This window comes from Cololabis saira, chromosome 22 (genome assembly GCF_033807715.1).
Source record: "Cololabis saira isolate AMF1-May2022 chromosome 22, fColSai1.1, whole genome shotgun sequence".
Lineage (NCBI taxonomy): Eukaryota > Metazoa > Chordata > Actinopteri > Beloniformes > Belonidae > Cololabis > Cololabis saira.
Window position 1 is genome coordinate 28713428 of NC_084608.1, and position 12599 is coordinate 28726026.

The following is a 12599-nucleotide window of genomic DNA, read 5'->3' on the forward strand; positions in this document are numbered from 1 at the left end:
GCAGAAAGTGCTCCTGAAGGATGGACCCGTTTTAAATACCAGCCCCATTAATGCAGAGATAAGAGGAGCTGTGGGTGGAAACTATTAAATGTAAACGGGCGAGCTGTGCAGCTGCCGTCGCGGTGCTCTGATGGCATCAGATAACCTCCCAACATCTGCAGTCTCAGAGGCCGCCCCCCCGAGCGCCCGCCGTTTACGGGATCTAATAGATTTGCGATGTTTGCCAGCGTTCCTGCAGGATCAACAGCTTGTCCTGCACCGGCTGCCTCCACATCTGCAGATCTGCTGCTCTGCTCCCTCTCTGCTCCGCTAGCGTTAACGCCGGGCCAGCGGAGCAGACAGCGCACCCACTCGCTGAATGCCAACGCAGCCGCCGTCGCACAGGTGAGTTTTGATCAGGGAGCTGGCACCCGGAGAGCAGGGAAACATCTGTATCTGCATGTACCACACACACACACATGCAGCCACTAAATTAATGCAAATAATTGATGTAGAACATTCACTCATTTTCCAGCCCGTGTAAAGCAGAAGCAAATTAAGAGAATTTTCATTTTTAATTTACCGCTGGGAAATTAAGACCTACATGCTAAAAATGCTAATGTGGATGCTGACAATTTGAAGTGAGACTGTTGTCTACAATTACTCCTCAGGACGTGCCAGGATGTAACGAGAAGACTGACTAAAAGAGGTCCGGTGCTCATTTAATTATTTTTTTTTAATTATTATCATTTAATGCTTTTACCATCAAGTCTGGAGCCGTCTGCTTTGCTGGTGAGAAGCAGATTAGAGGTTTTCCACTGCAGTGGTTAGTTAGGTGATAAACTCATCTCTACTAGGTTTGGTGGAGGAAGAAGCATCAAACACACGCAGGCCAGCGTGCACCCAGGACCAGCTGGGAAACACCACAGGTATGAGCACGGGCTCTTCAGCTGCTGCAGATCCAGTTCATACTTGGCAAGTTCAATTTGAGAGAGCATGTTCCTGTCTTTCTGGCCGAATACGCAACACGTCACAGCCCAGCGAGCCCACAAGTTCCAGGACAGATACATTCGTCAAGTAGCTGCTGTTTTGATAGTTCAGCTGCAGATGTGATGTTAGAAGAAGTCAATTCTTGCATGAAAACATCTTAAAAAATGACATTTCTAAGTTATGACTTGGTATTGTGAACATTCTCCTCCACAGCTACTTGTTGATGCTTATATTCAGCAATACTTTGCTGTCTCAAGTCTACACTGGACGCATGTGCACAAGCCTAGAAGTACGGAAAAACATAATGAATGAGAAACAGCACATAAGTATACCGTTTAGCACATATCTTGATTGTCAAATCCTTATGAAAGATTCAGTAAATATTATTTCTTGTCCAGATGAAGTGACAAAACTGCAAACTGGCTCTCTGAATGTACTCCTAAATTTCTCTGCATCAAACAGCAGCGAGTGATCATCATTCGCAGAGTCAGCCTGATTCGCTGGAAGCCTTTGCAAATGGCTTTCAGAAGCCGCTTTGCTGTCAAAGGTTTCAAATGTTTGTAAATCAAAGTCACAAGTGAACAAAACAGTATAGATAAATGACTGGGAGCTGTATGTACGAGGAATCTGCCCGTGGCTGCCGGTGCACGATTGTAAGTCCTGATGCTTTCGTTTCAGCCACGAGCAGGACGCACGAAGCCTGGCGACACTTCTCCACTCAATTTGATCTGGTGGAACTCCAGAAAGTCCAGATGCTTTGCAAAGAAATAACTCAGCTCTGCTCTATAGTTCTGTTTTCATTCTCAAAACAATGGAAACACTTTTCTTACTTTGATAAAGGCAAAGAAGAGACATTGTAGGCCGACATAACATCTACTGTCTTTTAAATCCATTCATTTGCAGTGGTTTAAACATTAAAAGATCTCTTCTGACGTATGTGCTTAATTGCATAAATGCATAGTTGACAAAATAATTACAGTAAAAGCCTAAATATGTGATTTGAAACACTGTTTTTGTCCATAATTACATAAACGCTTTGACTCTGTGACCAGAAAGGTGTTTCTCCTCAAACTAGGAGGAGGTAAACTCGGCATAAACACAGGAATCTGCCTCCCGTTCCTGGATTTCTAGTCTGCAGACAGAAGAGCACGATTCTCTGACCTCTGTCCGAGCTTTACCTTCATACAGCCAATCGCTGAGCCCGTTGAAGATGACGCCTTCTTTCCCGGTTGACACCAGACGAATGGAGCGGCTCTCCACTTTCGACCGATAGTAGATGTTGTTCTCAAAAATGAAGATCTGCAAGAGTCACATGGAGATGAAACACATTCATCAAGATGAGCAGACGCCTGGAAAAACACATTTAAAATCATCCAAATGCTTAAACCTGAACCCAGCATCAAGGGCTTGGATGCAAACTGGATAAACTTTTACAGAGTCAATATTTTAAAACAGAACCAAAAGAAAACCTGCGGAAAGGTTGAAAATATTACATCACAAGCAGGCAAGGGGCGACGGCAGGAGATTTTGGTGCAGAAACTCATGTCGGCGCTCATGTTTGTAGACAAGAGTACAAAGACCCCCCTCAAAAAAAGTCTCTTCAGTATCTGATAAGCAGCAAACCTTGGGGCCCGATTTTGACTTTGATGCCGCCCCCCCTCCGCAGGCCTGCCGGGCTATCAAGATAACTGAGGGTCAACTCCTTCATTACAGAGAATAATAGATCATCGGCACATACTGTGAAGGCTGCACGGAGGCCCCGCTCTTGGGGCTCGAAATTTAAACTGTTGCAGCTTTAATGCCCTGCTCAAATCAATGTCAGGCTGTTACAGGGAAGGAGAAAAAAGAAAAAAGGTTCACTTGGTATCTCAAGGATTATGAAGTCTCTTGGCCTCCAGCGAGTATCAGGGTATCAGTTTGTGAGCGATTCTCCAGCAAATATTCACTCTGAAGTGTAAATGAAGAAACCTTGTACAGCAGGAAGTCTGTTATTGTAGAGTTAGAAGATTACGGCATGATTTTTTTATTTTATTTCCAGTCCGACTTTAGAAATGAAGATGAACTGAAGCGATTCGTTACTTCACACTTGTTCTCGGCAATGTGACACTTAGTTTAAATGGAGAGAAATTAGGCAGATGTTTCGCCGGCAGAAACAGCAGAATCTGTCACACTTAGTCTCCGTCGAGGAGGCCTGGGCTGCGTGTGCTTTCGGGTCATCGTGCGGCAGGTTGAGTCCCTGTACAGAAGCCAATCTAGGCCACAACGCAGAGAGCCGGCCTGGCCTCGTTCTCCGACGGAAGGCTGGCATCTGCTCTGCGGTCGACGCGGAAAAACAGAGTAATCCCTACTGTAACTGGAGCCAACAAAATGACAACTTTATCCATTTGTATTCATTATTAAGCGAGCTGAAGTGCTGCTCAGGCAGGAAACTAACATTAAACTAGAGGGAAGGACAGGTGAGGTTTTAATGAGCCGTTTGTTGCATGCGGTTTCAGCTCAGAGGGATGGAAACATGCTAAACTGTGCTAAACGAGTGCAACATTTGCATGTTAAAAAGAGTGGGGAAAAGTACAACGTGTCAACGCTGAGGCGCAGATTCCCGTAAACCGGTCGATACGTTTTAGGGGATGTTTACACGTAGCCGGGTATTTACAAAAACGGATATTTTCCCCTCTCCGTTTTCAAAAATATCCTCGTTTACACGGACCCGCATGAAAACGCTGGTAACGTCATGCCAGCCAATCAGAATTCTGGAAAAAACATCAACAAATGACACGTGTAACTTCCAGTTAAGGCTGATTTATGGTTCCGCGTTACACCAACGCAGAGCCTACGGCGTAAGGTACGCGGCAACGCACACCGTACGGCGCGCATCGCCATAGGCTCTGCGTCGATTTAACGCGGGACCATAATTCAGGCTTTACTTCCAAGACGGAACGAGAGTCTGAGAGAATTTAAAACAGGTAAAATAAAAGAAAATATTGACGGTGGCCAAACAAATTGTAAACACAGGTCGCACTCATGACGCTGCTGGTGACGTTTCTGTCGCATAATGTGACGTAAATCTCCGTTTTCCTCCGTTTTCTCTGTTTAGACGCAAACGTGAAAACTGAGTTTTTGAAAATCTCCACTTTGGCCGGAGTTTTCAGAAATGATCGTTTTTGGGGGCTTTGACCTCCGTTTTCGTGTAAACGAACGGCCAAAACGCATGAAAACGCCTCAGTAGCATGGCATGCTCTTCTTCCCGCATGTAATTTAGTGTATTGATCCCAGCCACAGCTCAGGTTTTGCTGGAGATCAGCACTCCAAGGGTGGACGACTAAGAAGTGAGAAAAGAGGCCGAGTGAGGTACGAGGAGGCTCAAAGATTCCCAAGGACGTGAGGGTGACCTTCCTTTAACCTGCTGATCAAAGCTGCACGCTTCACCTGGCTCAGGCTCCAGATTTAGCTTTACTTCAGATAATAGTTACGCTTCAGATTTTACACGGCATATCTGGCTTCGTCAAAATACAGACCCAAACAGCGTGCCCGTATCATTTTGTTTTGCAGCGATGTTTTCATGCCTTGTCTTGATCTGTTCCCACGATCGTCGGAGTGCAGCCGCGGCTCTTAGGAAAGCAATTACAGAGTAAAGTCGTCCGTCTTCATAATTAACGCGGTGAAAATCTGTAAAGGCTCAATATGTTGAGGTTATTTTTGGAATTAGATTTTTATTATAATCTCTTAAAGCTTCTTTGAATTAGTAGAGAACAAAGTTATGGAAATGTGCATCCCAAGTCGTGTGGCTGTGCGCCAGCCCTGTGTGGAAGACCGGCTCCCTGCAGGGAATTGAAGAAGAAAAGACTCTTCTCTTTACCGGGGGATTTACTTTCCACGGTAAAGTCTGTCTGAAGCACCTTTGGTGAGTTTTACAAACTAAGATGCTTCCCAAACTTTTTAACTTTAAGAGCGGAACATGTGGCCAGACAGCTGTGCTTGTGCACCGACACGTATGATCGGCTCGCAGTGGGGGAGTAAAAGAGACTTTAATCAAGTACGTTGGGGACTTAGGGATAACAGGTGTGCTAATTTACATGGATTAAAGTCTACATATGACGACGGGAGCTTTGGCCCCGACGTCTGTGTCGTTGTTGCTGACGGACACGTCTCCCTTCAACCTCCACCCGCTAGAGAACAGCCGTCACGGAGAGCAGCTGCTCCGCTTCACGCTGACAGCTCAACACTTCAGTGGAACCACTTCATGACTGATGGTGGAAAACTTGAGGCCATATCAGTCCTGCAGCCGCGTTAATTAATCTTCCAGTGAGATATCAGGTAATTAATGGCATTGTGCTGCAGGATGTAATCACTTAGGTTCTGACTGCCCTGCAAAGCGACAAACTAAAGCTCGTTACCGCTCTGAGCGGCTGGATGATGTGATGGAGGTGAAGGGTGATTAGGGGTTACAGAGGAGTTTTTTTTTTATTTGTTGACAGAGAAATCTTATTCATCATTAAAAGACTTTATCCTCAACAGTGACCTCAGACCTCACTTGAGACTGAATATCTCCTGTCTGTGGACTGGATGACATGCAGGAGGTCACAGACTGCTCCTTTTAACCCCACAACACCTGAGACCTGACTTTGGCCACGTTTACCGGTACACATAGCTGGGTCTTTACAAAAACGGATATTTCCCCCTCTACGTTTTGAAAAATACTATCATTTACATCAGATCGTTTTCAAAATCTCTTCATTTACACGAACCCGCATAAATACACTGTTAAGGTGCTATGAGCAGCCAAACCTGCAGGGGGCAGTGTAACGAGAAGATAAAGTCATGCTAGCCAATCAGAATCGTTGAAAAAAACATCAACCAATGACACGTGTAACTACAGCAGCCAAACAAATTGTAAACACAGGTCGCACACATGATGCTGCTGACGTTTCTGTCGCATAATGTGACGTCCTGAAGCCTAAATGTCCGTTTCTCTCCGTTTACAAGCAAACGTGAAGACGGAGTTTTTGCAAATCTTCACTTTGGCCGGAGTTTTCATAAATGATCGTTTTTGGTGACTTTGAGCTTCGTTTTCGTGTAAACCAACGGCCAAAACGCATGAAAACACCAACGTTTTTGCTACGTGTAAACGGGGCTTTAGACCTCCAAATAATGAGTTATGATTCTTTCAGATGATGAACTGATAATCATCTTATACAGACTCTTGAATCCCGATGTGTCTAACCAATCCTCACTAACTCAAGCTAAATGTGCTGCTAACCCCCATTATGTTGTGCAGACTGAACTCCTTTGGGTTTTCAGCTGCCAGATAAAGGTCTCTGAGACTTGGTCACCACTGACTCATGGTGGACATGAAATCACTTGTCGATAACTCAGATTAAAGATTTCCCATCATAAAACCGTAGACCAACCACTGGCTGCAAGGTGGCTGAAACAGCACAAATGCTGAGAGTAAACCAATTTGTTAGTAAATAGTCAAATCATAAATAGTCCGAGAGAAATCTATAATGTAAAATAATTCGCTTGTCCGAGAGGCGTTCAATTCCTTCATTTATCTGATGATTCATGACTAACTGCCAGGGGGCAGTTGGAGGTACGCCACAGTTGTTGAGGTCTTTGGGGGAAGGTTTAACTCATTTTAAAGCCACTCTCTGTCTTTATACCACATGGGGGGCAGATCACAAAAACATTCATGTGTCAATACCAAGCGTTAACCGCCGAACTTCAGGGTTAAAGCTCATGTGGAGGTAAGATCTGTTGCAGTTCCTCAACTGAGCGATAGCGACTGGCTCCAAAAGTGCGTCAGTCTCCATCGACTCCCACATTAAAATGTCCAACTTTAGAGCAGAAATAAACATTTACAGCCTGGTTCAAAAAACATTTTGGTCTCAATTGTTTCATTTCACACCCCTGATTGACAGTCAGTTCAGCCAATGGCGAGCCACCATCCCTTCCTCAGCCGTAATCATCCTGCTACCAGGTTTACCAGCCGTGTTTATTAACCCAGCGTGGCTGATCGCGACAGTAATCTTTGAATTCACCGCCAACAACATGTTACATTCTGCTGTAAATTTCTGCTGACACCTCTGGCACCTCGGGATTTGCTGCAGGCAAATTAAACTTTGCTTGACAGACGGTGGGCGTGTTAGCATGGGATTCCAGAGCAACATGGCTGCGCTATGAAGAAAAAAGGTCTTCAAAACTGCTCTTCACAAACCAATGGGTCACGTGACCTAACGCGTTGTCCACTGTTTCATACCGTCTATGTTCAACACCTACTGTAGGACACAACAACGTCCACCATGAAAGGGACAACGTTGTGCTACAAGATGTGTCATTCACTACCACAGCATACGCCCCCATGTGGTCAAAAGTGGTATTGCATTATCGTGTCTTCAAAGAATTCAATGAGTACAAGATGAAAATTAAGAAAAACCCTCAAACAGCTTTCAGACCTCCAGCTTAACCCCTACATTTATACAAAAAAATGGATTGAGGTTTTTCCTCCACCTGAATTTGAAGGACATGACTATTGCCGCCGTCAGGAACCCATAATATACTGCACCAAGACCAATTTGTTAATGTAATTGTGCGTTGAAGTGCTCCTGGTCAACAAGTCCTGGACTGCTACAGCATGTGACCATGATGTCTTAACAGGGTCGTTAAGGTGGTCGTCAATCAATAGGAAATCTATCACATGAAGTGGAGCAAGGGAAATCCACTGGAGGATGGATTGAGAATAGACACCAGGAATATAGTGGCAGAATTATCACGGGTGGAGGGAGGGGGGTGCGTGTCGTGGTCTGGAAGTTATGTTAATAAGAAAAGCTTGGAACTTGAGATTTTTCCAAATATTTTGCACAAAATGCAACTTTTAAAAGCACTTAGTTCTGTTTGGTGCATCTTGTTAATCTTCACCTCTGTAGGGGTTAGTGATTTTTGGATATAGTCTATTTTTCAGAAGAATAAATGTGTTTTACCACTCACTTGACATATTTTCACTTTTTTTTAACCCACGCCCTTAGCTGCTATATGTGTGTGAACATTTTTATGAGTAGATCAAACAATTGAATCACTTTTTTTTAGATTACAAATTGTCCCACCATGAATGAGACAAGATTACTCTTCTTAAATAAGTTAGGTATTGCACTAACGTCCCCCACAAAACACTCCTTAGAGTATCATTGTGTAAAAAATGGACCCTTTCACCTTTAAAGATTACATTAAAAATCATAGTTCTGTTCCTGCACAGATTTTCCTGTTAACTTTAATTTGCAGTTTGACAAGGAACACCTAAATGCACCATTTGGTTTGTTTTATCCCCGGCTTTTTCGAGGAAGAGTTAACTGTCTGGGACTAAGTGACATCTAGTGGTATAAATGACGATCTACAACCAACTAACACTCTTTCCCTCTGCTTTCTCCCAGATTATCATTGATCATACTAACGTGTTTTAAGGCCGGTACGATGGCTTAGCTGTTCGCACTGTTGCCTCGCTGCAGGGGATCACTGGTTGGCCTCGAGTCTTCCTGTCGACGCTTATATACGGGCATTTCTTTGCGGAACATTACCCCCTTTTGGCGGTCACGCCGCCTGTACTGTATGTGAGAACCATTTTCCGAAAAAGGCGTGAAATTAAATGTTTTTTTTCCCCTGCCATCTGAGGAAGACCAAGAGGTGTGAAAAAGAAGAACCGTCATGTAAAAGCTTTGGGCCAGCATGTACAGGCCCTGGAGTAAACTTGGTTGTGTTACAAAGTGTTACAGAACGCCAGTACAGTGTGTAAGCACTTTGAGTGGTGTTTGCATGTTCTCCTTGTGCCTGGGGTTTCTCCAGGAACTCCGGCGGCGGGAGTTGCGTCCGGAAGGGCATCCAGCATGAAACCTGAGCCAGATCAATGTGCAGGCTGCATTGATCAGCTGGGATGACCCCGTCATTTACTGTGTATACATATTAGGGCTGTCGAACGATTAATTTTCTTAATTGCGATAAATCGCATGTTGTCCATAGTTAACTTGCGATTAATCGCATATTAATTGCACATTTATTAACACATTTTTTTCTGTTCTAAATTACCTTAAGGTCTTTTTTTAAATGTTTTTAATACTGTTAACAACATGAGAAAGGGCAAATATGCTGCTTTATGCCAATGTTTATTCAACTTTCCAAAAGAAAAAAAAGCTTTTGACCTGAATGTAAAATTCCTTCATAAATACAAACACAATGTAATGCCCAACTTTACACTTGTAAAGACTAACTTAAGATTCCATGTTTTTTTAAGTAGCTCAATGTAAAACCATGAACCATATGTATCACAAACATTGTTAGTTAAATTGTCCATGTAATTATCTCTAACGTCATATGGAGGAAAATAAAAGGCTCAAAAAATATCTCCTTCTCCTAAGTGGGATCAAAACACCTTTGTTGCAAGCTGCTTTCCAGCGCTGTCTGCTTTTGACGAGGCGGGGGGGGGAGGGGCTCTCTGCATCGGTCGTGTGTTTGGCAAGTGGTATTTGAGACTGAACGTACTTCGATGGTAATTCATTTCAAATCAACAGTACATGCAAATAACTTTAGTCCTGTCCAGCGAATCATCTGGCATTTTTTTGAAAGTGAACTTGCCGTTCAAAAGTCCCTTTTCATTCTCCATTTTTCCTCGCTGTTCAAAAAAGTTCACGTAGTAGTCCACCATACTTTTCCTCAAGCTATGATGCCGTCAACTCCCAGAAATTATATAATGCAAGTTTTTGTTTTTTTTTAATCCTGCGCGTTAAAAAAATTGTCGGCATTAAGAGGACGTTAAGTTAACGCCTTAACTTTGACAGCCCTAAGATAGAACCGTTGCTCCCACTGAACGGCTGCAGTCTGTCTGCGGTGAACACTGACACACCGGGTCGTAGCGGATTTGGTCATAATGTTTAAACTGTGTTTTGTGATTAATAAGCACTTTTTTAAAATGATTTTGCTTTGGATCGATGTAGCAAATAAAATTGTTCAGACCATCCAGCTCCTCTACCATCAGTTACGTGTTTCACATGAGCAGTTCAGGTAAAAAACGGCAGTCAAATCAGCAAAAATGTCAGTTTGCTGGATGAAATATATTAATTCCTGCATAGCTACACTCATGTACGCATGTGAATGAGTGTACGATTGTGTGTACATGAAAGTACAATGTGCGTTGAGGCTTCAGATTGACGCTCTGGACGCCTCCAACGCCTCTGATGCCTCTCAACGCGCTTTCATAGGAAATGAATGGCAGCGTGACATGAGAGTGTTTCTAGGTTTGAGCCACTTTGTTTTGGGCATATCCAGATGGAACACCTCAGTGCCGTCTTCATGACTTCCTTTCAGGAAAGGTTGGAAGATGTTTCCTAGTAATGGATGCAGAGAACTTCAAAATACCTGCAACTTAACCTTTCCAAGAGCATCACCTTATCAATGCACATCTCTAACTGTTGCGTTCTCATTGATGTGCACGTCTTTGTTCCGTCCAAGGACATGTTTTGTTTTAATGCAATCCCTGCTGAGCACAGATAAGAGGAGCAGTAAATTACCAGTTGCTGATCCTGGGGCCCCCAGCCCGCGTACTGCAGCTGAGCGTTTCGCACCTCCGGAGGGTTCAGGTTCCACGTCTCCCTGGGTGGCACAGACAAGAGGGAAAAACCGATCAGATAGGAGCCAAGACACCTGAACGCAAACGCGGCGACTGCCTAATCCGGCCGCTGCAGAGGCACTGGGACAAATGTGTAACATTTGAGAACACAGGTTAAAGAGCGGCGATAAATACCAGAGCCGTGTTACAGTGTCACCTCCTCTTAGCAGGAAAAGTGCTGTGCAGTGCAGGCGGCTGAATTAGAGATGTCACTAGCTCTATGTCTTTGTCTGGAGCTGAGGATGAATGAGGTCATCAGCTGGGGGGTTTTGCAGCAGAATGCCACTAGGGGGCAGCAGGTAAATGTTTCTGAACCGAGCTGTGACTGCTGTTGTACTGCCACTCCACTGCTAAAGGAAGGTAACGTGTATGCCATACGACAACCGGTCACATACCGCCAAGATAATGTTGTTTTATATCATTATAAAGTGGGAAAAGAGGGCACCGTGCAAAAGTTTTCACACGCTTAGAGAGTTCTGATCTCAGAGAACTTTCACCAAGGCTGCACGCTTTAATTAGCCTCTCAGGGTTTGTTCACAGTCACGGTTAGAAAAGGGCAAATGATGCAGATTTCAAGGCTTTATAAACAATCCGACGCCTTTAACCCCGTCACAACAAGCCCTGATCACCTCCAAGTGACTAATAGTCTGCACGAAGAACAAAAAGAAAAAAGAAAAGAAAAAGAAGGCCCACTGGGAAGAAAGTGGACTGAAATGTTTTTTTTATTTTTCTCATTTATGTGATCAGTTCAAAATGTAATTAATAAATACTCCTTTTACAGCAAATATGGATGTCAAGTTGAGGTCTGGAAGACTAAGAAACCCACAAAAAGAAATGATATCGGTAGTTAATGATGATAATGAAGTTTTCTGATATTCTTGTTTGGCGCACATGAGTCAACGTCCTTTAGGGAGTAATCTAAGTCTGAAATATGGACAAAGGTAGTTTAATTTGGAGTCTTTTTAAGCTGGGAATGAGTTATAAAGATATTCTCTAAATTCTGGCACCGCAAGGAATCGTTACGTAGAGAAATGTAAACGTAACACAGACAGCCAGGATGTTTTCCTGGTGGAGATGAAAAAGCATTTTCATTTTATGACCACAAAAAGACTGATTTAAAGCCACACATTATTCCCATTATTATTTTATCTGTCCTATCAGGGGTTCTGAACAGACATGATTCCCATGAAGGCATCATTTCTGTTGGACTGTCGAGACCTTCAGCACATTTGAGCAGACTCTGGAGTGCTGCTGCTCGGTTTTATGACGCAGCCAGACCTGCAGATATAACAGAGGAGGTATGAGAAAAATACTGCGTCTTTGCTTCAAATGCAGCGTCAAAAGTTTGTAAAAACACAGCATAACAGGCCTGGTGCGTTTTGTAAAGAAGTTCTGAGCCTAACTTTATAGTCGCTCTGACAAAATAAGAATAATCCACGGCTGGAAACCTATAGATAGACCTCAAAAAGCTGCAAATGCAAGGCGGCCAAAGACTCTCACAGAACTAGAAGCCTTGGGCGTTAAAAAAATAAATAAATGGACTGAAATCCCACAAACAAGATCTGAAAGACTTTTAGCTGCCGATAAAAAGAGTTTGTAAGCTATACTTCTTGCCCAAGGGGATGATACCAAGTACCGCGGGGTGCCTAAGCTTTCGCTTCAGGCTCTTTTCAGTTTTTGTTACTTTCAAACTATGAAAGACATAAATAATAATAAAAAAGTCTTTATGTCAGGCCCTCCTTCCACACTTAACCACTCATATCAACGAGAATGACTCCAACAGCCAGTCAAACGTTTCAGTAAGTTGTTTTAGCGGCAGATTGTCTTCCGTTTTGAAGCGTTTCATGACATCGTTTTCCTCAGAAATAAGACCTTTATTATGTGTGATAACAACATCTACACCTTAGTTCACTTTGAACTAGGGCTGGGTGATTTTGGACAAAAATAAAATCCAGATTTCTTTCTCTGAAAACCCGATTTT

The 12599-nt window shown here is 43.4% G+C and overlaps 1 protein-coding gene across 4 annotated transcripts in view; it reads right to left on the reverse strand.

Annotated features, from left to right (window-relative positions):
• LOC133423706 (dipeptidyl aminopeptidase-like protein 6) overlaps positions 1-12599 on the reverse strand; it is a 338469-nt gene that overhangs the window by 37466 nt on the left and 288404 nt on the right. For all 4 annotated transcript variants that reach the window (XM_061714009.1, XM_061714010.1, XM_061714007.1 and 1 more), the window contains exons 7-8: positions 10521-10602; positions 2148-2268 (exon numbers count right to left, since the gene is read on the reverse strand). In XM_061714009.1, the coding sequence (XP_061569993.1) occupies positions 2148-2268; positions 10521-10602 (203 nt within the window). The remainder of the gene's footprint in view (positions 1-2147; positions 2269-10520; positions 10603-12599) is intronic.